Here is a 24,243-nt window from a genome sequence, read left to right as displayed (position 1 = left end):
AAAAAAGTCTATGTTAATGATAAGTACATGGTTATATATTTAAAAGAAAATATTTAAAACACTGTATTCATTGCACCACTCTTTTCTTCTCATTTCAGAGCTTGAAAGATTTTTTGTTTTTTTTTAAAAAAATGAATAAGGAAATTATGTCATCTGAGAACCCCCTATTATTAAATATTCTGAAATACAGAAGCATCTAATTCTGAAAATAGCTAATATGACAACAGAGTTTAAAACTTCCTTTTATGTCTTACGTTGTTTGGAGCAAGTAGTTTCTTAAATATTGCAAATTAAACTTTCAACGTTTCATGCTAATGACTGCAAAGATTTTAGCTCCATGTTTTAGCTCTAAAATCTAGTATAGGATGGAGTAAATAGAAATTTGGTGCCGGATATATCAACTCAGCCAACATAACCACTGCTGGAAGTTTTGATTCTTTTTATTTCACCAGTCCATTTAAAAGCTGAAGATCTACAAGCTAACTATGAGACCAGATTAACTTAGTATGAACATCCCAAAATCCCCTGATGCCACATTTGTCACTGGAGGTTGCAGCATTTTATAACAGTTGTGCTTTTTGCTGTTGTCTTGTTTTGGTTTTTTTAACTTGTCCCTAGACAAGGTATTGCGGCACCTGGCTTGACAGAAGATGACTTGTGGAGAGCAAAATATATCTATGATTCAGCCTTTCACCCAGACACTGGTGAAAAGATGGTCTTGATTGGCCGAATGTCAGCTCAGGTACCCATGAACATGACTATCACAGGTTGTATGATGACCTTTTATAGGTAAGCGATGGCAATATAACACATAAAACATTTGCCTACAAATTAGATAAGTGAAAATCAATGTTACTCTCAAAAGAGCATTTTAGAAGATTTATAATAAATATTTTTAAATGTAAAATTTTGCTTTCTTTTCTCTTCTCTCTGTGCATTTCCTCACACTGATTAATGGTTTGTTCTGGAAGTATTTGTGAGATAAGCCCTTAGCCCCTGTCCTTCACCATCTCACTTTTCCTCAAACTGGAAAAGTTGAATGTTCCAGCATCCCATCCTTGTAGGGGAGTTGTGTGGAGGACAAAGAGGAAGAGATACCTGGAAATTTCTAACCTTAGAGATCTGGCATGTAGGATGTTATGTCTGCCAAGTGAGTACTCAGTGTGCTTCAGTCCATCAGTCATCGAGTTTCTCCAGCTCCTGTTTGATCCTTCCATTTCCTCAGTAGTTCTTGAATCACCTGCACAGTGAAGTCCACAGCAGAAGCCAGTATCGTGATATATGTTTGTGACACAATGCTTTGTTAGCAAGAACTGGTGGGAGGTTCAGAGGAAATAACAATAGTGGTTTTGATGCTGAGATTTTACAAATTTTTGACTCACGCTCCAGAAAAGCACAGCCATTTTGAATGCTGCATATATGTGTGTGTGTTTAAAAAACAGCCAGGAATATGAATAAAACCGTCAGTACAGCTGCCCATTCACAAGCACTGCTTCCTGCTATTGCTTGTGCTTTTATGCATGTCCTGTTACTGTCTATAATACTTACAGCAGTTATGCACCTTTTATTTGCATTATCAGTAGTCACTCAGATTTAAAACTAGGTGATTTATTAGCCGGGAAGACATTGGTTTCTTTGGACCAAACCCTCAGCAGTACAAACAGGATCGTGTAGAAGTCCTTGGATGACACAGCATAGCGTCATCTTACTGCACATCACTGTGTTCTGGTTATTGCTGACCACCAAAAGAAACAAATACCTCGTTATATCTATGAGGGCTCTTGGGCATGCAGGAAGGCAGCGTGAGTCACGCCTAAACTATAGCAGGCCTAACATCTTCTACACACCAGTAGCAAGGAAGCAGAAACAGATGAGTCAGGAGAAGTTGCACACGCAGAAAGGAGGAACAGCAGCAGTAGTGATAGAAAAAATCCAGCTAGTTTATCACCGTTACTTTGGTATGTGATTCAGATACTGGAAACCAGAGGGAATAGAATACACTTTCAAATATCCTGAATCTTTCAATTTTTTGCAATTTAAAGAAATAACATATCTTCCCATTTCAGAACCAGAGCCTCATGATAGACACACACCTACTCTCACATCTCCTCTTTGCTTTCCCACCTGTTACAGAATCATTTGTACAACTACTGCTTCTTCTTTAGCACTTGTAATTTCCATATCAGCCCTCCAATGACAACCATGTTCCTGTTACCATTGCTGCCTGTGTTATTAAATAATTTAATTAAGTATAAGCTTTAAAGGCCTATGAAAAGTTATTTTAATGATCAGGAAATAGTTTTCAGTAGCAACGTTATGTTTGGTGGCCTGGTTCCCCTGACTGAAATTCTGGTGGAGCAGAGCCTTCAGTGGTGTTTCCACTGGGGCAGAGTTTGTGGTCTGAGTATACGAAGAAACACTTTTCCCTGGTATAGTCTCCGAGCCTCCAGCTGTCTGTGGATCAGGAAGTTTCTGATCCAGATGTAGTGGTTTCTTTAATGGCCCTTTGAGGATTTCTTTTTCATTACGTTTGTCCCGTTGTTTAGATATACTACTAGTTTGAGAGCAAAAGTGTTCATCCCTCCACATGATAGCCTGGTATATTGTGACACAAATTGACTGTCACTTTTGTTACTTATCAGCATAACCATTTGTAAAATGATTATATCTGCAGTTTAACAGGGACCTCATTACCTTGTTAAATGCAGACTCTGCAGCTTGTACAGAACATATTTTTTTCACTGCCCCCCACCCTTGCTCACAAGTTAGCACCTTTTTGTCCTAAGGCAGCTGCATTCTGGCACTGACATAATTTATGAGGATTCCTTGGAGTTCTTTCTTTTTTCTTTTTTTTTTTTTTTTTTTTTGATGACTGATCTTCTGGTTCATGCTGTACTGAACCAGATTAATTTCTGTGCTGCACCTGTAGTTCTTAAACATGCAGATAGATATTTTCATGAAAATATTTTTTCATTTTGGAGTTAAGTGCCTTTTTATATGGTTCTACATGCGACTGAATGTTTTAATGTCACGGAGATTTATTAAAACAATGGCATCATAATAACTTTCTGAAGACAGAGAAGATAAACCCTCTCTCCTAAAATCCACCTCTCAGTCACTTACAGAGCTTCCAAAGAGAACTAGCAGGCTATAAAGGAATAATAACCCTGAAAAGTATTCTAGCAATTAGAGATTATCATATTTCTCTGTGTGTTTTTCATAGAGAGATTTGCTGTAATGCTTTTGTTATTACAACAAATCTTTATCCCAAGTGAATATTGCTATTTAATTACAATGCTTTTAAATTCTATTTTTAGAAGTAGCTTGTACTTTCATTAATAAGACAGTATCTCATTGACTCTACTGTTTCATTCAGATAAACAAGAACCTCTGCGTGATTACTGCTTGCACTGTCTTTTCTTGTTTTGCCATCATTTTTCTGTGCTGTTGATTCAACTGTATTTTTAGTACTAATAGTTGTTTCTTTTTTCAAGAACGACACCAGCGGTAGTTTTCTGGCAGTGGATTAACCAGTCCTTCAATGCTATAGTAAATTACACGAACAGGAGCGGTGATGCCCCAATTACTGTCAGGTCAGACACTGAGCCAGATACTTCTGATTTGTTTATGAATTGCTCTCTGATGTACTGAAACATGGTTGGGCTTTAAAGTTTGAGGTGATAGAGGGATAAGGTTTTTTTCATCATTATTATTAATTTGATATGTGCAGACAAGAAGTATGATGCAGGTGAGAACTCCATTTCTGCCATTAAAGATAAGCCTAAGCACCTGGATCATAAGCACTCAACAGCGTAGGATTTAATAGGAGTCTGTGTTGCGTTGCTCAGTCAACCATTTGAAAGCGCCTCATCGGTTGGGTGTTATACCAGGATATTTCTAAGCTGGTATTTTGTGTGGACCTTCAGATGTCTTTCTGTGTTCCCTTCTTCTCTGTGCCCTGCAGTACAGCACACTCCGCACTGTGTGCTTGTTTACAAAAAGAGGAGCCTTCAAGGAACTGGTCTGCACAGTACTTGTCTCTGCTTGAAGGCAAAGATGGAGATTAAGTAGATGCAGAAAGCTAGAAATCATGAATAGGAGACTGGAGTTGCAGTGCTTGACTTCCTGGTTTTGAGGCTGGCTTCCTTGTAGATGTCTGGGAGAAAGCAGTGGATTCGAGGATATACAGACACCTCCTAGCTGGGAAGTATGCAAAGCATGATTTGGGGCAGTTTGGCTAGGATTTGGGTGTTTGCAGTATAGCTGGTCTGCATGGCTTCAGTGCAGTTGATTTTAATTACTGTTGTAGACATGGCCTTAGAAACGCAAACTGATTTTATTAGTTTAAACAATTAGGAAATTAAATACAGAACTAAATCCTTCAAGGTGTTCATCCAGACACATGAGAAGATGCTGAACAGATAGCAACACAGAACCAGAACAACCTGAGTCGATGTTAAAATGTTGCTTGCATGTGATTTTTATTTTTACCACTAGAGAAAGAAAAGCTTTTAATTTAGTGTCCCATTTGAATCTTCCATCCACATCTTATTGCAATGTCACAGAAAGATTTACATCTTAACTTTTGGGGTGGCATAACTACATGTGTAAAATGTAATTATTTTAAAAAGTGACATAAAAGTAGTTGTTGTGCGTGTGCAAATGGTTGTATTTTTGTTTTAGCCAGCTGGGAACAGCCTATGTTTCTGCTACCACGGGTGCTGTTGCAACAGCTTTAGGACTTAATGCACTAACAAAGGTATTGCTGACATTTTTTTCCGTTCTTAACTAGACTTTGATGTTCAATGAGATGCTAACGGCTCATTTCTCCTCCTGTGCATCTGTGTCATGTTATGCACAGCTCCCATGGTGGAGCTGTAATGGCCATTGGCAGCTCCCTTCTTTAGATCCCAACCTTATTTTTGCCCCATGCAGATGGTCTTACATGTATTTCAAACAGTCTGTCCTCCTTATATGTATATCAAACAGCCTTCTGTTTTGTTAATACAAACTGTATCTAGTAAGGTGCCTTTTTTGCAGTTTCTTTTTTACATGTGAAAGTATCTAATAGCATTTGAAAGTTAATTGAAGTGGATGTGTAATTACAACAGTGTGGACTTGTTATCCCATAAACCATATAGGTGTGGTTTTAAGGTGCAGTATCACTTCTGCAAACGTGAACACCGACTCTAGACTGGCTGAAGAACTTGTAAGGAGGTGCCACTCTTAAATGCAGAAAACTCAAATTCTTTAAACAGATGCACAACACAGGAAAAAAAGGTCCCTTACACACAAAAAACCCCAGCAAAAATCTGTTTTGTACCCCTCTGCTTATGCTTTAATGTACTGGGAGTAGAACAGCATTGACAAGCTATTTGAGAGACTATTCTAAGGAGAGTAATTCAGATTAGCCAAGAGCTAGACTAGATGAATAGCCTCCATGGTTGGTGCCCTTCGATGCAGAGCAGCTGGTATGGATGTCGCTGGCTGTGACCTTGCCAGTGGAGACAGTGAAGTTAAGGTCTATGTAGCGTTGCCTTTGGGCTGACAGACGTGCTCAGAAGCTGACGCTCCTCTGCAATGATGCTACTAAATTAAGATTGTTTTTTCCAGTCTCCTGCCACTGCTCACTCTGCAAGAAGTATTTATGACTTATGTCTTGTTTGTTTGTTGTTTTACCTCTGCTCCACCAGTGAGTTTTCACTGAACTTTAATTGAAAGGAAATAAGTCTCGTCTATCATTAGCACGTGAAGCATTTCAATATGACCTTTGGGAAATAAAATCATTATGTAATTATATTTTTTCTTTTCTTTTTTCTTTCTTTTTTTACTGTGTTTTTTACAGCACGTCTCACCTCTTATAGGACGGTTTGTTCCTTTTGCTGCTGTTGCTGCTGCTAACTGCATTAACATTCCACTGATGAGACAAAGGTAGGAAAAAGAACAAAGATCACTCATTCTAGAATAAAGGATGTTATTGAGTTTTTAGATCAGCAAGTTACTAAATAAAGCATGTTCTGTATCTTTAGCTTGTTTCAGAACCTTGCAAAAACCTCATGCATGATCTTGTTTTGATTGATTGATTGATTATGACAGGTATAAAATAGAACATCCTCATTTGCTTCAGATAAATACCCATAGAGTTCTTCAGTCTTAGATCTCAGAAACCAAGTACCAGTCCTTCACAACTTGATCACGTGGACCCTTTAAATACAAACTCCGCTTTGGCAAAATACAGTCGTTTCAAAAATGGTGCTTCAAATCCCACATGCAGAAGTTAGTCATAGAGGTCAAGCTCTGCAGTTCTGTTTAAGCATCTGAGATTACAAAAATACGCACTTTTGCAGAATCAAAATTTCATATGTATTCTGATTTGACTAGGACTAAAAATAGAAGCGGGGAAAAACAGGAAAAGCATCCTCTTACAAACACAAGGTTATGGGCATGAAAGGGAATATTTAAAGTTTGTATTTACAATGAAATTCAATCCTTGGTAGTATTTTATCTCTTATAAAAGATGAGGAGAATAATAAAGGCAGTCCTCAGTATATCTGCCCTTCTGTCTGCTTCTCACTTCCCTAGAAGTTCTCCCCAGTATGTGAGTTTAACACCTAACCCTGCACTTGAGCAAAAGATCTAATGGAGAATAAACAGTTATAGAAATGTAATTTGTTTTGTGCATCATTTTATACTTTCAAATATGTTCTTAGTGGTTGAAATGAAAACTCAGACTAGAATGCCAGAGGGGAATTTCCACAAAGACTTCTGGTTTAGTTCAGTGAAACAAGTCTTCCTGTATTCCCTGTCAGAAAGGACAAACTGCTTCCAGAAAATTCCGATTTTCTGAATTGCTTTTTGAAGGAATCTCTCCCTTCTGTGGACTACAAAAATAACACATCTCCTTTTTTCCCCCCTTGGAATGCATGTCACCAGGCTCAAGTGGCAGATTGGTGTTACAAATATTCAGTTGTTTGCTTTTCAGTATATTTTTCCCCAGATCTTTCTCTGCCTTTTGAAATAACTTGGAAAAGAAAATAAAACCCATAATTCTTATAATTGACAATTTTAAGAGGACAAAGATAAGGTGACAAAAAAAGGTGAATAAATGGATGTCAGTCACTGTTTTATGTTTACCCCTTATTCGACAGGGAACTCAAGTTTGGAATCCCCATCACGGATGAGAACGGAAACAGGCTGGGTGAATCAACAAAAGCAGCTCAGCAGGCAATTACCCAGGTGGTTATATCAAGGATTCTTATGGCTGCTCCTGGCATGGGTAAGAGTAACTGCAGTCGTGTGCAGCTCCTGATTATCAGTTCCTAATGTGAGAGCTTAAATTCTATATAAGTGATTTTCTCAGAGGCCAAATTATCTGGTTATGCAGGCAGTATTTACAAATGCACATTTCTTACTGTGAAAACATCTACAGTATGTTACGCTAAAGTGCAGCAGAAAAGCTCCTGGAGTGCTTTTGCAGAGAAGATCCAGATAGCAAAGGAATGGTGGCAAATTCTGTGTGAGTGGAACTAGTTTAGTGAGGACTAGGTGCTCTGACCAGTGCCAAGTTACTGAGCTCAGGTTTACTTATGTGTGAAATTAGAAATTTTGCTTATTGGCAGAATTTACCTGTGTAAATACCAATCCAGTATCTTCAATTGGCAACGTGAAATGAAAGCTCAGTTACAACAAAAGGCTGTGAAAATTGTATTATGGTATTAGTTCATCTTAACAGAAAATTACGACAAAGTGCCTTTTTCTCCAGGGTTAATGCTTTTCTTTTCTCATTTGCAGCAATTCCTCCCTTCATAATGAATACATTGGAAAAGAAAGCCTTTTTAAAGGTTAGTCTTAGATAATCTACATACATGTATTTTGTATCCTAAGTTAATATTTTCATGAATTTAAAATACTTTCTGAGTATTCAGATTTGCCTCCTAAATGTGCCTCCACGCTGGGAGGACATCGCTGTAGAGCTTGCTTTACAGCTGTCGCTTTCTTTATGCCTTTCTTAGAGATAGCTTAGTTCTTTTTATCACAGCGTAAAATAACATTAAGAAAACATGAACTTTTTTGTTATTTTTATAATTGTTCTTAAAATGCAGAGCTCCTCCTATTAAATAAACCTTCCTTGTGCCAAGACTTGGAACACAGTTTATCAGAAAAAAATTTTTAAATTTTATAATGTTTTTTTTCTCAGGATATCACAAAGGAGGCTTTGCTTAGCTGCAGTAGTAACAATTTGACTTTAGAAACAACAATGGTGATAAAAATCTCTTTTGGAAATGACCCTTTAAAATTTAGTGGATGAGCAAGTAGGCATAGAATGGGCGTGCTTCATCAAAGATTACTTATTTCCTATATTCTGTTTATGCTAATGTAGTGTGAAGTCAAACACCTGGTAAATACATAAGCTAAATCAATGTTAGGCACTGTGTGTGCATGAGAGGGTAAAGAACAGTAATGAAATTAATTACAGGGCTGTCTAACAAAAGAGAAATAATATTCAGTTGAGAAACTCTATAATTTTTTTATCAGTCAAGGGAGTTTCATCTTCACCAGCTGCTATCACCCATTTACTTACTTGGATGGCTCCAGGCAAAGTCTCTGCCTGTGAAACCCACCCAAGAAGCTGGCAACAATAACCCTTCCTGTTAGAAAAAGTTGGGAAAAGAAAGTGTGTTCTGAGTTTCCAGACCCTCCCTTGGAGAAGTGGTTTGGGTAGGGACAGGGAGGACGAGCAGGGGAAGTCACCAGGTTTTGTTTGTCTAAAACAGAGCTTTCTAAAATATTTAAATTGCATTTCTTATTATTTCTGCCCTTCATTTTCCTTGTGCAGAGTTAGATTACCCAGTTGCATACACCACTTGAAAGTGCTTCTGTATATATAAATGAGGCATTGGGAAGTGGTCCCAAGTGTCTTCCAGTTTTAAAAACTTACTTTCCCTGAAGCGCTTTGCTGCTTTCCCCTCCACCCATGTTATCAGAAAACAGTATTGCTCAGAATGTAAAAAAAGAAAGTGTGGTGTTTTAGACTGAAAGGCAGTGTGTGCTGCCTGTATCTCCTGAAAGAAGTGAGACTGTAGTGCATCGAATGCACTATTTGTCTGCAGCATGAAGAGCCCTATACTGATTTGGCTAATTAATTGCTGATTTCTTTTGAGCCATACCCTGTTTGCAGAGTAGCTTTAAGCAGCTCGTGATACTGTTATGTTCTTGAGAATGTGATACCAAGAACACTAACCCTTGTTTAAAAAAAAAAAACCCTCATAAATTTAGAGCAAAGATTATTTTATATGTATTTGACATGGGAGAAATGTCACAAATGCAATCAACTCAACTGACAAATACGTGACATTTGTGAAGAACTTGCAACAATTCTCAGGGTTTGGAGGCAAATATCTATTGTTTTTGTGTGGTATAATCAATATAAGAGTGTTGTGAATTTTTCAGATCAGCAAAAATGAGCGATTTCTTCAGTGACTACTCAATGGTCTTTGGTACCATCATGACCGTTTATGCTCACCTCTTCCTCCCCCTCAGCCTCAAAGACTGTGAGTTCAGGTGAAACACTGCTCTACAGGTAGTCAGCGGTAACACATCGTAGAGATTAGTATTAAAACCATTAAGGAATGAGCTGCATTTTTAACAAGCAGCTTCTGCATGTTCTCTTGAGGTTTTGGAAGCACCATCGCATTTGCAGTACTCCAACGCCATCCACACAACGCTTTACTAACTCATTATCCTTAGCCTTTGCTTTGTACACCATCACTCTGGAAAATAATTCTTGTATGCTTGCCAAAGCCTACTAAGCAACACACAAGGCCAGAAAATAGCCAAATGGTTGTGAAATAGTGAAGAAAACAGAATGATGTTCCACAGTAAGAGAGAGAAAAAGAAATGCTTCTGGAATGCTGCTCTCAGTGATAGCAGGCTATCATCCTCTGATATTTGAAATAAGATGTAGGTTATGTAGCACTATTCATTGCTCATATTCTGACATTGTTTTGCATGAGGACATTTTGATGGTAACATTAGTATGAATTAACAACGTTTCCAAAAGTTATTGCTAGAAAATGGCTCAAGAATGTTTTTAGAACACTAGCACATACTGCTTTGAAAAGAATCTAATTATTTCTTGACTTGAAAAAAATATTTTTTTTATATATATGTGCTTTTGCTACAGGCTTCAGCAGTGGCTTTGGCTGCCTTTTATGCAATTATGCAGTGTAGTAGTTCTTGATTAGGCTGTATAATGTCTGTATTCGTTATCCCTACTGACATACACTTGACTAGCTCTGTGCAGAACCAAGTTATTTTATCTGCTGCAGCAGGAGGATCCATAAACAACCTCGCTCTGAGGCACATTATTTATAGATTTATTTTAGTAACAGGTAACCTTTCTCCTAAGGAAAGAAATTGGGTTTTTTCCATAGAAACTTCTGAAAATTCCAATCAATGCTGAAGTTATTTATATTATTAGTCTTACAGCTTCAGCTACTGTTTCTCTCCTGTTCTGCATGCTTTATTAACATCCAAGTTGATTCCAGAAATTTCCTCATATATCCTTAAAACAAGCTCCTTGGGGTCTCTTAGTCTGCAACTAAGATATGTATTCAAAACTGTTACAAAACTAGAACAGAGAGCCTTTTTTTTAAGCATTGTTCTTGAATGTCTTATGCCTTAGAGTCCTCCATGCATTCTTAATTTAACTCTTTTTTTTTTTTTTTTTTTTTTCCTTTTGAAAACAGGCATAGCTAGCCTGGGAAAGGCGACAGATTTTGAGATGCAACAGTGAAAGGAAGCAGTTAGAAAAAAGCTGATTCTCCCTATGGCTTTTGTTTGCTTAATTATCATTTCTCCATTTTCTCTGTTTGCACTAACCACTAAAGATGCCATAAAGACAGCTGGAAATTAAATCCTAATTCATCGGGTACTGCCTTCTTCCAGAGTTAAATGATAGTATCTAACACAGTAAATTCTTCTGCTGTCTTGTATTCCTCCATTTTATCTCTTTGTAGGGATGTACAGCCTGCATTTGGGTTTTGCTTTATTGTTTTACATTGTTACCTGGGCAACTCCAATTCTTAATATTGACCTCCCAGTGTCAGAGTTTTACCTCACCGTCTTTCTTGATTAGCATAGCCTGGTAACATCCTTGAAAAAATAAAGGCTGTAACTCAGATCAAGTACCTTGGCAAAAAATGTTCAATGGTACGAAATAGATGTTGTTTATATTGTCTGTACTAGCAGACACCTTTCCATCTCAGATTAATGACCAACTCTGATAAAGGCATGAAACTTTTTGAGCTATTACTCTCATGACACCCTCCAACAGTCTTTTCAGTTATGAAATCATATTTGTGGCTTTTCCATTACGTATCATGGGACTCACACTGCGATGTGTAGCATCTCTCTCCCTTAATTCTCCTCAGAGGCTGAAGTCATTTGCAGTTTGAATTGTGTTCCCAAATCCGCGTAATATTTACCAATGCCACAGTCCTACATCCCTTCTGCTGTCAGTCACACCATCTCTTATTGTGAACTCTCTGGATGTATAAAATGTGAAGAATTTTGAGTTAATTTAACTCAGCTGAGAGTCAAATGAAAGCGTGTTTAGCGGAATGCCACAACAGCGGAGCACTACTGCATTCACTCTCTATCCTTCTTGCTATTGCTGTCTTTTTTCCATTTGTTATCTATTGTTGCAGGTTATTGCTGAATTGCACAGTTCTTCTTGCACTCATTTCTGGATTGTATATTGACTCCAGGAAAAAAAAAAAAAAAGAAGCAATCTTCTACATCATTTCTTCTCCCTCAGGCTCTGGAGAAAGTTTAATCCATACAGGCTTGTTTTCCATGCCTCTTACGCTGCTTTGACTTTCCTTAGCACCAAGCTTTGTCCTACCGAGCTTTCTAATTTTTTTTTTGCTATTTCTATTCTCAAATAGTGCCCATCTTTTGTTTCCCTTCTAACTTCTACATCTTGAGAAACGCTTCTTGCAGAAAAAAACATCATCTTTCTTTGTTGAAAACATCATCCACTGTAACATGTGATTTTTAACTCATTAGCTGTTTAGTTTTAAAATCAACTTACTGGAGACACTGATTTTATTGTAGCAACATAAGGGCATTGTAGCAGTGCCATTTAAACAGGTCTGGTCTTATTTGATTAGTAATTTCAACTAAAATTCTAACATGGGGGGGAATGGGTTCCTAAATCATTTAAAGGCCTACAAGAAAACTATCATATTTCTTGGCATATGTTCAAGTTCTGCAAAAGTTACATTAATGAGGAATATGCTAAAAAATGCATCCATAGGTTATGTGTTGCTTTCTCAGCCTTGTTTCCCCAATTCTTCTACCTTTTTTCCTTTAATATAAGGTGACCTCTTGCAGAACTGGAGTGTACCAGACTGTGCTACGGGGCAAGCTCCTCCACATCAAAGAAAATCATGAGAAAGGGCTGAGAGAGGCAGACTTGTATTTTTCTTTGACACCTCCCTTATTTATGGTTGGTGGCTGCAATTGCTGTTGCTCACAAAGTAAATTTCCAGTTGTAAGTGACACTTGATGTCACCAGAGAGGAGCTGTAACCAGACCTAGCTCTTTTTAGGGATGCCTGTGCCACAGCACCTTGCACCTGCAGCACCACTCCAAACTTTGGCCATGTTGCTAGCTGCTGTGGGCTTGTGCGACTCAGGATCAGGTTGTAAAAGTCAGCCACCTAGTGTAGTTTCTAAGGGACACTTACTCAGGATAACAGTGTACATTGGTATCACCAGGAATTTTCTTATTACTTTTCAAAGGGATTGGGCTCTCAAATTGGAGCTCAGCTTTAAGGTATGCTGGTAATTGTTTTGCTGTCATCATGTCCAAGAGGTTTTTTAGGTGCAATCTGTCTCTTACAATACAAGAATTCCAGGAAGGGGGGGAAGAAAAGGTACCATGCTCATTCTGTGTGGTTTATTTTTAACAGAGATTTCCTTGGATGAGTGCTCCCATTCAAGTTGGATTAGTTGGATTCTGGTGAGTGATTTCTTCAGGTTTTGTCTGCTATTTTAAGAGATACTTGTAGGTTTTTTGGAGGAGGTAGCAATATTTGCACTTTGTTTAAAGAAAGAGAAGTTGAGAGAGTTATTGAGGCTACAGCAGTTACTTCACTTCCATATCTGTAACTGATAATACCATTTAAAAAAAGCCGTTAGTAATGAAGAAGCTGCCAAGAAAAGCAGAGGGAGAAAGAAAGGGAGTGGCACAAAAAAAAAGCATATAGCAGCTTGATTAGAAAAGATGTTTTGGCTGCTGCTTCCATAACAATAATTAGAATCTAATCCTGTAGGTTGATGAATTCTTGAAACGTTTGGTTAATGTAGAGTTTCATTTGCTGTTGTTTAACATTTTATGTTGTCATGCACACCAATGCAAAACACTGAAAGGACATCAAATAATTTTATACACATTTGTAAGCATGGGACTGATGCATTTAGTACTACATAGTAAGTAAATGAATTCATAAGGTATAATGCAGAAAATTAATGAGAAATAAAGGTTACATAGCACTTCATGGAACTTTACCTCACTGTATAGGAAAAAAAAAGTTTCCTGCCAAGACCACCATGTCTAAGGGTTTTGAATTCTCTTTTAGCACCCTAAATATTGTAAACCCATTTTTGTCTCCTCTAGTCTTGTGTTTGCCACACCCCTGTGTTGTGCACTGTTTCCTCAAAAAAGGTACGTATTCCTGTTAACATTTTTCTTTCTTTAATGTTACACTCTCCAATGCATGCAAGGTACTGCAAAAAGACAGAAACAAGCAGTCATTGCCTCCCAGGGCATACAGTCTTAATTGCCATATAACAAGTGTGATAAACATGAGAATATTCATAAAAGTAATAACTATGTAACTCATCAGTAATATATAATAGTTGAATTAGGTTTATCTATTTACAAACTCGTAGCAGCTTGAGATGCAACTACATAGAATCAGTGAACAAGAAGTTTGGGTGCGTAGTTTTACCACGCGATTTCAAGCTGAGAAGTTTGAGCTTGATAGTACAGACTTAGGAATCACTGGTATGATTCCTAAAAAAAGCTAATGTTGTCCAAACAGTATATTTATGTCCAGTAAGGTTATGGCTTCATTAAATGCAGTCAGAGCCCATTTTATTTTCAGCTGGAAACTCCTCTGGTTATACAGAACGGCACTTGACTATATGTGCTTATTTGTAATTTGATTCATATTTTTCCAGAAAAAAATTTTCATCAATACACAAATAGCTCAGTACTGAAAATTGTCTTAGAAACAATATTCATTATAGCTGAAATCATAATGAAACCTGGATAGGTTACCTACAAAGTTAGCTCAATTTGCAGCAGTATGTAGTATGAACAGGGTCTTAAATTCAATGAAGCTCTCCCTCTCATTAGTGGTTGTCAAAACTTGACAAGCTGCCAAATGTAGCTTAAACAATGCAAGCTGGAGCTGAATCAGTTAAAACATTGAGCAACTAAAGTAGCTTTTGACTTCCAGAAAACAATATCTAATTCTCATCTGTTGCAGTTGAGTACAACAAAGCAGTCTGACACCATCTGCTTCTCTGCCTGGCATAGAATTGTGGTGATTAGGGGTCACTAGGCTACTTGGAGGTGACTTGGCAAACTAGCAGTGCAAGTGTGGTACAGGTCTTGGTTTTAACCAGGGCTCTCTATTTCATAGGAAGATTAGACCTTAAACTGTATTTAAGGAATTGCAGTTGTTTAAATGACGTGGCAGCTTAATTCAGTTTACTGTGAGATGACTCTTACAAAAATAAACCTTTTATTCAACTGAACAAAATCAGGTAGTAAGTTAAATAGGCAAATACATTATATTTAATAAAAACACCTTAAGGAAGGTAAGTTTCTATTGCCAGCAACTAAGTAGATTCCTATCCTCATTGTAGTAGCAACAGCTGTTTCTTGACTCTCTAGACTTACTGCCTTTTAAGCAGGGATGCATTTGCCCCTGGTCTGTGAGCACAATTCCTTCATAAGAAGTTAAAAAAGATCTGAAAAACTCTGTTCACAATCCAGGAAGTTTAACCAGATGCATCATCCATCTTATTTTACATTCAAGTGCTTGTTATATATAACTATTTTACTGTTTCTTTTGCTTAGTTCTATGCCTGTAACACGCTTGGAACCAGAATTGCAAGCCAAGATCCAAGAGAACAGCCCTGAACTAGAACGTGTATACTTTAATAAAGGATTATAATTCAAGGAAGGGAAAATATCTTTCAAGGAGGATCTTGTGAACTTATTTTTGAATCATGTGCCAACGTAGTTAAAGATGAGAACTCACTTTTAACTTGTCCTTTTGTTAAACAACTTTGATCAGCCACATTATTTTCTATTTAAAGACTTTCCTTGTTGTAGTGTTTAAATTACAAAAGGTCATTTTGTCCACTTTGGTATCAATTAAAAGTTTAACCATACATATCAAAAAATGTTTACATAAGCTCTCAAGCAGCTACAATAACAATAAACAAGCGCACAAACAAAAACAGATGCTATTATATTGGATTTGCCACCTGTTCCAGTGGCAGGGAACGCTTTGTGAAAAGTCATAGAGCAACTGAACGAAGTTGCCACCCTCTGCCAGCAACAGGACGGGTAGCTGAACGTGACAGCAGGTTGTGCAGGAAGGGCTTTTTACCAGGAGGTTGATTAGGTTGTAGGTTTTCCCTGTTAGTACAGAACCGTTTCTTTAAGGCAGATGTTGGAGGAGCCTGGAGCTTCTGCACAGTGTGGTACTGTTCAGCAATACAAGCTGCTTTCTTCCGCAGGTCTAGTTTTACCAGCATCATGTTGTTCTGCAGTTCTGCCAGTGTTTGGTCCTGAGAAGGGGAAGGCAATATACATTAAGATATGACAAGTTGCCTAACGCCCTGGTTACTATGAACCGAAGAGGATAAACTGCCTTTGCCAAAATTCACTAACGGGTGTGCTAAATAAGGCCTTGCATAAAAGCTTCTACTGTCAACAGTGTAGCAGTTCAATAACAAAATAGGAACAGTAAGGCTGGGAAAAAGCTGAATCCATCCTGCTGCAAACATGCTGCCATAGTAACTGTGATAGAGTGAAGTGGATAAGGGAATGAGAACTCTGAATTCTCCTACTTCAAGTGCAGGCTGTCAGTTAACAGAACAATTTGGGTCTCCTTTGGAGAGTTAAATATGCAATCTGACTCAGCCATTGAAAAAATTAGCAATATAGCTCCCTTAATGTAGTAAACAGCACACATCTAGATAAGTCATTGTTATTTGCAGCTGCAAGAACCTAGGTTATTCTGCTGATTACAGCAGAGTGCATAGACTAAGTCCCCCTGCGCAACCCACAACAAAACAGACACATTACCTGTCTAGCCAGAATGTCATCGCATGTACAGAGGGCTTCTCGAAGTTTCCCTGCACTTGTACTGTGGCAGCATGCCCTCCCTGCAGACTGAAGAGACTCCCCAAGTTTTTGTAATTCTGAACGCAGCAATCTGACATTCTGCAGGAGAAAGATTTAAAACAACAGCTAGCTTTGACATCGCTCTGCCAAAGCCACTCCAGAGTAATTCGGACATGCAGTACTGAAGAGGATCACAGATACCAACACCTTCCACATCTCTAGTAAGGGTTTGCTTTCAACAGACCCATTTCAACTTCAACCATTTGTTTAAAAACCTGGAAACAGCAGCTATAAATACTGTTTAAACTGGCAACCACCTTGCCCTGCAACCATTTCTTTCTGTAACGGAGATGGAGTTACCTTCTGTCCATCCTCCAGCTTCCTGTCTACATCCACAGTAATGGGTTTGGCAGAGGGAGGTGGCTCCAGTAATTTCTGGTACTTGCGCAACTCTAGGAACAGAGAAGAAGCAGTGAGCAACAGTATGTTCATAAGCTTTTGGGTTTTCTGAAGTCAGGACTTCCCTTGTGACAAGCGGCCACAGGCAAGCCGAGAAAAGCTTTGAGTTTGCACAGACATGCACAAACGTTCCAGGCTTCTCCCTTTCAGTTACGTAAAGGGACTTTAGAGCTTGAACAGGGAGATGATCCTGCCCTGAAGTCCATTCTCATGTGAAACTGTCATGAAACCATGTCCATCCAGCACATTATTCTTATCATCTACAACTCAGAATAGTGGCTTCAGGATGTCCAAATCCAACACACTCTACTGAAATAAGTATCTCTAACACTCTACAAGGATTCCTCAGGCATAGTTCAGAACCAGTCCGGCATCAGTGCCTTACCTGCTGTTGCAGCATTTAACTTCATTTGACATTGCTCCAGTTCAGCTTTAGTATCTGCCAGCTCCTGTTGCAGAGCGCATGAGGTAGCCACTCGCTTTGATCGACGCAAGCCTTGCCCTGAGTCCTTTTGCTTAGTATCCAGGCTCTCCAATTTTTGTTTTGCCTCCTGTAGAGCAGCTTGGAGCTCCTCAATCTTGTCATCGCGCTCCTTAGAAAGCAAGTTTGTTCAAATGTTCAGCAAGATTTTCTTAATGCAGCTTTTCTGAAACTTTCAATGTCTGTCTTCTGGGAGACCTCTCAATCACACATTTCACATGTTGGACCCAGCCTTTAATGTCCTTTAAGTGAAAAAAGTGAACCCATTTCCTAGGAATCTAAACCGCTTTTTTACAGCCTCTACGAGCAAGGGATTTTTTGAGTTGGCATCTTCAGAGATGTCTGCACCAAGTCCCAGAGGCCATAGCATGAAAAATACAGACAGGCCCATACTCATCATCACAGCAAGAGTAAGAAGAGAGAGTCACAGAACTTGTGTTACTCTGAAGAGTGCAAAGCAAGCCACTAGCAAAAAGGGTAAGGGGAGGGAGAATCATGTTGAACAAACAGAGGAATCCGAATGGTTGCACATTAGCTTCCAGATTAAGGGCTGAAAATTAGAAAGCCTAGCGAACTACCTAAAAGCAGTAGACAAGAAGCTAAAATTGTGAATCAAACTATCAAATATAATCAGAAAAATACCACAAAAAGCAAAATCTTTCAGCTTGTATAAATCACCTTCCTGGATTCAAGTACCCTAAGTCCCCTCCCAACCCACTGCCACTTTCCTGCTGTCATTTCATTGCCCTGAACAAACCTGGATCTCTTCCTGGTAATAGTCAGTCAGTGACTCCTTCAGGTTATTCAGTTTATCCTCGTACAGGTCCTCCAGCAGCTCCTTCTGAGCATCCAGATGTTGGCTACAAAGAGAACAAACAACTACATGTCAGGGTCTGGCAGTTCCTGGTACTGTAGCTCACCCTGAACAAAGGGAGGGAGATCAGCATAAGCCGTACCTGCACCATTGCTCTTTCTGTTGCATGTGCTCCAGCATCTCATTGCAGATCTCCTCACGGAGACGCATTTCTAGTTGCAGCTTCTCCTGCCGCTCTCGCACCAGCAGTTCTCGTGCAGCTTCCACTACACGCAACAAGTCCTGCAAGGACACAAACTCCATTGTGCACACTGCACAACAGAATTGAGACCTAGAATAAACTAGGTGATCCCGTGTCTGTAGGCTGGGGTGATCTAGGTTTAAGATTCTTGTAGTCGCTTGGAAAATGAAGTTGCCAGGTTTGCTCTTAATTCCTCTCCCATGAGATGACTTAAACAACACTGCACTCCAGATGGAGCTGTCTCCAGAGCAGCTTCCCCCACTGCACTGCCCAGGACTGTGCTTGCATTTGCTGCCTTGATACATTACAATTCAATTCCCTGTAGATATTTGACTTCCTTCATGATCTTTCAGCTATTCCAGCTGCCTGCTTTGAGTATCTAGGAAGTATAATTATTTTTCTTCAATTTAACCATCTGTTTTGCATGTTTTCTGATCTCTAGATTTCCTTTCCAGAGTAGGGATTATAGGGCTGCACATGAGCTCTTACTGTCCCTATTCCACAGATGACAGTGTTTCCAAATTAAGCACATGCTTCAGATTTAGAACAACTGTGGAATGTTTTCCTCATGGATTCCCAATTTCCTAGGTCCCATATCCTTCTGAGGTTCTCTGTCATCTCTTGGTATAGTGCCAAGCTCCCACTCCACCTCCCAGGCTAAACCTTGCCCCTCTATCCGTAAAGGCTTAAAACAAATCAAACCCACCTCCTTCTCATACACGGCGGCATCTGCTGCATCCTCGCTGTCATCTTCTGATTCTACTTCTTCCTTTGCTGCTGCCTCTGCACCCTCACTGGTTCGCCTGCTGTGCTCTTTGATGATTGATTGTATGGATGGGAGTCCTAGCTTTGTGGGAGGTGCCTGAACAAGCTGAAGGGGAAGAGGCCATCATTACTAGTCCACAAAGCCTGGAAGTTGCATAGTCTTTAAACACACCACTTCTCTGCAACCTGTCAACCCTTTCAGTTCAGCAGAGCTTGGAAATACTGTAAAGGTAATAATCCACTGGAGAAGCATAGGGAAGGCATTCCCCCTGCCTTGTGATGGCAAGGGGCCCATTCCCACAGAAGCAGAATGTATCCTGACCACGGCACGTGCTACTTACCTGGCTGGCAATGGCTGAGAACTTGGCTACATACAGAGTTTCATCATATGTAGATGCACACTGGTTAATGTTGACAATCATACAAGAGCGCCCATGTCCAGTGAAGAAACCCTGGAACACGCGGGTTAGCTTGCTGTCCCGGAAGGGAACCACAGTGTGCTTCAATCTGTGGGGAGAGACAAGAGTGAGCCCGTGGGAAAGCAAAACAGCCTGCCCACATGCTCCCTGCAGAGTTCTGGATACTCACTTGGACTGCTGGTTCTGGCGGAGGGCAGCAATGCAACGACCCAGCGTGTGGAGGGAGGTATTGATGTTGTTTGCTTCTTTCATTCGGTCCCCACTTTTTTGGTCTTTGCAGCGCTCTGACCCCGCAAGGTCACAGAGGGACAACCTGAAGAAAACACAGGCAACATTCACATGACCTATTAGGTTTGTCCTGTTCTAGCCAGGTTTACAATTCAGATACCCTGTGATTGCTTTCCCAGCTTCCTCGTAAGGGCACAGAAAGCTCTTTTGGGGTGTATGGGCTGTTGCTGGACAGAAAGGCCTAGCCTAAGTATAAGGGTTACACAAGATAGCATCAACGCAAGCTTTGCGGTGTCAAGTTCAAAGATCCTTTGCCGGTCCTCAGGACAGCCGCTTCCTGAGTATTGAGACGACCCATTTCCAGATAACTACATCACAGGAACAGGCATTGGCAGCACTCTGATCAGCCCTGCTGCAAGAGCAGGGTTACTCACATTTACATTCATTCAAAAAGCCTGAGAACCACCTCAAGTTGTATTTTGCAGTACTCCTCACAAACTCCTCGGTCAGTTCCAAGACTTAAGAGTAAGAACATTTACTCCTTCCAAGTACTTTCAACAAGACCTTCCTCAAGATACTTCCCACATCCCAGGCCCACAACAAGAGAGACAGGAGAGTTGATTCCACAGAGAACGCCCCCAAATCGTAGAGAGCATGAAACTTACTCGCTGATTTTTGGAACAATTTCACTGCTACCTCTTTGCAAGTGTAGAATCCGAATGGAGAAGACACTGTGACTGTAAAGAAACATGCAGATATTTTAAAAGGGAAATGCAACCTTAAAAAGCCCCTCAGAATTGTATGCCTGCCTAAACAGCGCCCCTCTCCCTTCAGACCTGCGACTGGAGTTCTGGTTCATGTGGGTGCTAGCAAAACTCTGGTTTTTCCGACCCAGTTTCAGGAGCTTCCAGGCCTCATCAGCATCCTGGACATTAATCCAGTTCAGATCTGGAAAAGCAGGCACACATTGAGCAAGGCAGTTAGGAGACTGGCAGAAAATTTAATTATCTCAGCCCCAACTTCACCATTGCATTTCCTTGACATTAACAAACTTAACATTCCCATAATCCAGACGTCTGAGACCTCCCAGAGGCCGTAGAGGACATCATGCTCCCCAACACGCCACTGCAAGCCACCCACCCAGTCCTCAAGTCTCCCTAGCAGGCCACTAAAAATATCTTTCAGGTAAATCTACCTTTCACATAGGGGTTGCCAGACTGGTCTTCACAGAGCCGCAGTGTTTGCCTCTTGCGCTTCTGGCCAGGTGAAGCTGGTTCTAACAAGTCATAGATTAACTCATTGTAAATCTCAAAAAAGGAGACCCAGATGGAGAACTGCACATCTCCTGTGTTGGGGAGTGAAATGCGGTCCAGGTCAGCCCAGCGAGGGCCCAGTTCTGGGGAAAGATAAAGGGGGAAAAAAAAGGTAAAAAGTCAGGATTGCAGCTTTTCACCAGTCCAACCTGAATGGTTTAGCTATAGACTGAGGTATCCATCTTCAGCAGGAACACTATCCCAGACTCAAATCTATTTGGATAGATTTGGACCTACACTAATGCCTGTCCCCAGTCAGACAGCCTGAGATTCCCTTTAAAAGTATCCTTCTTTCCAAGTAAGGGCTTCTTAAACACTTGATCTTGGCTGCAGAAGTATAGGATATTTCAAACATGAACTCTCCCCAGTAAAAGTGAAGTTTTAGTCCTCATTACCTCAGTCCCTCCATGCTTCTAGATACCTAATCAGCTAGTAGTTCCTAGGTTTGAAAGTCTGGGTGCAAGTGCTCACTGCAACACGTCACTTTAGCACCCTACTTTCCACCTCTCCCAATCACGTGGCATTCAGCTGCTCAATAACCACATCCCTTGAACAAAGTAAGTGGGTATCAGGTAACTTTTAGTTTCACAAGGCTTGAGTTATCATGCAGTGGTGAGTTCTTTGTACATTGGCAACACATACGTACAAAGTTCTTCAGCCCCAACATCCTTGTCTTTCAAAGGGAAAATTGTGAGACTACAGCAGCTTTGCTACCTTACCCACAACACGGCATCCAAATAGCTGTCACCCTTTCTTCCCTCATCCTCCAACAACAAGCAGCAGATAGCACACAATACACTTCCAGACATACCTTCTGTCTGACTGATGTCTGAATGGTTGGTGAGTTGGCTAGATGAAGAGAGGCCAGCAACTCCACTGTCAAAACTGCCACTGGTGGTGGCCTGGAGCTGAGATTCGGCACTGTGACTTCTCTTCAGTGGTGTTAACAGCTCCTCCTGGAAGGAAACGGAGAACGTGAGTGTGTATGCTCCCCCATCCTTTCCTTATTATTATTAAGCCTAGAAGCTGCACGCTTACCTCCCACAGACCACCCCGCAGCATGGTCTGCTTCTTGGTCTCTTCCTGTCGCACCTGCCTGCTGTCCAGCCAGACCACCTCATTGGAGAAGGAAGGCTTAAGATCCACAGCTTGGTACAGCCGGTCCCCCACACTGTTGAAGATGACCGCTAAGGAGCGGGGCAGAATCCCCCCATCTTTGTTGCTGCCTGAAGCAAGAACAGCAGCAGCAGGCTGAGGATTCACACGTAGAGCAGACAACTTCCTCAACAAGCTACTAACACTAGTGCTTTCCTTACCCTGAATAGTGTGAGTCTTCCCTGAATTGGTAATGCCGTAGGTATAAACCAGCCAGTTCTGCCCATTCAGTACATCCTTTACCACCTGCTTCATTGTCTCATCAAAGAACAATTTCTGCCCCACATCTGGTCCAAAGATCTGCAAACAGGACATGAAAAATGGCCTCATGTAGATCTTTCCTATCTTTTGACTGCTAGTAGTTATTCAAGCAATATTAGCCAGTCCTTTGTTCTCTCTGCTAGCCCCGCATCATGAGCAACAGACCCACCAGTAATTCCAGTCCAAGCCCCCTACAAAAACAAGCTGTTCACTTGCTTAATCCAGTAATATCTTGTATCACTGCAGCCTCTAGTGTGTTTAGAGCCTCACAAACAAAACAAGTTTGGCATTTGCTGCAGACAAAGTTGTCAGGATTCACTTAAAAAGAGAAAAACTAAGTAAATGGCAACAGAAACAAACTTAAGTTGAGAGGATTGGACAAAACTACATAGTTCACACAGTGCATTGGAATCAGTGTGTATCAGTAAGTGAGCTTTTCAAGCTGTAAGGCTGGTTTAAACTGGAAACATTTCCAAGATGGATTGTTTGTCCCAATTACCCACCTGGGTGAAAGAGAATCTATGTGCTGCTTGTCCCACTCCACGTTCTGTGCTCCGCATGGTGAAGGAGTCCTTAGGGGCTTTTAGAAGAAGAGTCTCTGAATTCTCAATGCAGACACAGCCCTAAAGAACACATAAAACTCCATCATCAGAGTGACTTGCAAGAGACCATAGCGTAGACAGCAAAAGATAATAGCATCTCCCAGCAGGCACTCAGTCTGCTTCACTCTGTCTCACCTGGTCTTCCCCTTTTTCCACTTCTGTAGATTTCAGAGGTCGAACTCTCAGATACACCTTTAATTTTCCATTTTTGTCCTCAGGTACAGCCTGCAAAAAATCAGCACAGGTTAAACAGAGAGGCAGGACACAACCATCTGTCAGAACACTAACAGAAATCACAGCATGGAACACACGTGTGGCTACCCTGACTAGTGCTCTCTAACTAATGGACACTTCTCTGGTCCCAAAATCCCCAGCAATGCCAGCTTTCCAAGGCTTTTCCAGGCACACGAGCATTTCTTTTGTTTATCTAGTGATTCAGACCAACAACCTGAAGACCTGACACCAAAACCAGCCCCCAGACCAAGCACCACACTAAGAGGCATCGTGTTAGGTGGCGCTTACTGACTGCGCTTTACAGTACACTGCTTATAACAGGAACTGCTCCCCCCCAGTACAACATCGTGTTCTAGCCTCTTCTGAAGACTGTTGGCCCTGCATTACAACACCTTTGTGCAGGGAGACAGCAGCCACAAGTCAAAACACTGCCCTGTTTGTGACAGAAAAGGTCCAACCTCACCTGCTGGGAGCCCTCCAGATTTGGGGAGATGGCAGAGAACTCCGACAGCAGGTCCTTGCGCACATCGGCCCCAAACCCTGTTGCTGTGGATTCAAGAACAGGCGAGGCTGCAACATCATCATCAGAGAACAGCCCTGGGGAGGCGAGTGCTTGTGCCATAGCTCTCACAGGGTTCCTGGAGAAAAAGGGACACAGCGAGGACAGAGCGATGTTACAGCAGTCTTCCTGGAGCACAAGCTTTGCTCCCCACGCATACACCCCACTACACGCAGTCTGCCACCGCTGCCGTACCCATCTGTTCCCCACAAAGCCAGGCACAGGCTGCCGTGCAGAACCCTCCCTCCACACGCAGAACACTGCGGCAAATGCGCAAC

The 24,243-nt window shown here is 40.7% G+C and overlaps 2 protein-coding genes across 6 annotated transcripts in view; one reads left to right on the top strand and one right to left on the bottom strand.

Annotated features, from left to right (window-relative positions):
- The window catches only part of SFXN1 (sideroflexin 1), a 47,474-nt gene extending 31,932 nt beyond the window's left edge, over positions 1 to 15,542 (top strand). For 4 of the 5 annotated variants that reach the window (XM_054841493.1, XM_054841496.1, XM_054841492.1 and 1 more), the window contains 9 exons: positions 619 to 789; positions 3,495 to 3,593; positions 4,684 to 4,759; positions 5,846 to 5,931; positions 7,149 to 7,276; positions 7,792 to 7,841; positions 12,977 to 13,026; positions 13,684 to 13,731; positions 15,157 to 15,542. In XM_054841493.1, the coding sequence (XP_054697468.1) occupies positions 619 to 789; positions 3,495 to 3,593; positions 4,684 to 4,759; positions 5,846 to 5,931; positions 7,149 to 7,276; positions 7,792 to 7,841; positions 12,977 to 13,026; positions 13,684 to 13,731; positions 15,157 to 15,253 (805 nt within the window). In that variant the 3' untranslated portion in view covers positions 15,254 to 15,542. Of the gene's footprint in view, positions 1 to 618; positions 790 to 3,494; positions 3,594 to 4,683; positions 4,760 to 5,845; positions 5,932 to 7,148; positions 7,277 to 7,791; positions 7,842 to 9,450; positions 11,788 to 12,976; positions 13,027 to 13,683; positions 13,732 to 15,156 lie in introns of those variants that run through there. The other variant, XM_054841497.1, reaches the window with a different exon arrangement.
- A 60-nt stretch (positions 15,543 to 15,602) lies between these two features.
- Positions 15,603 to 24,169, bottom strand: KIF20A (kinesin family member 20A). Its single transcript, XM_054841487.1, has 18 exons — positions 23,870 to 24,169; positions 23,308 to 23,397; positions 23,074 to 23,193; positions 22,471 to 22,609; positions 22,193 to 22,380; positions 21,966 to 22,110; positions 21,037 to 21,237; positions 20,678 to 20,789; positions 20,507 to 20,578; positions 19,783 to 19,926; positions 19,536 to 19,701; positions 19,136 to 19,300; positions 18,331 to 18,470; positions 18,132 to 18,234; positions 17,279 to 17,486; positions 16,795 to 16,886; positions 16,396 to 16,533; positions 15,603 to 15,875 (listed from the first exon to the last, which is right to left on the bottom strand). Exons 1-18 carry the CDS (start codon positions 24,026 to 24,028, stop codon positions 15,603 to 15,605), a joined length of 2,655 nt encoding a protein of 884 aa, XP_054697462.1. The 5' UTR covers positions 24,029 to 24,169.
- Positions 24,170 to 24,243: the final 74 nt, after the last annotated feature.

Source organism: Grus americana, chromosome 14, assembly GCF_028858705.1.
Source record: "Grus americana isolate bGruAme1 chromosome 14, bGruAme1.mat, whole genome shotgun sequence".
Taxonomy (NCBI): domain Eukaryota; kingdom Metazoa; phylum Chordata; class Aves; order Gruiformes; family Gruidae; genus Grus; species Grus americana.
The sequence above is the reverse complement of the archived record's forward strand: the minus strand, read 5'-3'. Positions and strand labels throughout refer to the sequence as shown.

Bases quoted from the DNA above. Each gene is read 5' to 3' on its own strand.
- KIF20A (XM_054841487.1), bottom strand. From the start codon at position 24,028: ATGGCACAAGCACTCGCCTCCCCAGGGCTGTTCTCTGATGATGATGTT. The intron at 22,610-23,073 runs GTGGGTAATTGG...TCCTGTTTGCAG, and splicing joins ATAGATTCTCTTTCACCCAG to ATCTTTGGACCAGATGTGGG. The intron at 16,887-17,278 runs GTAAGGCACTGA...CTCTGTTCCTAG, and splicing joins GTTAAATGCTGCAACAGCAG to AGTTGCGCAAGTACCAGAAA.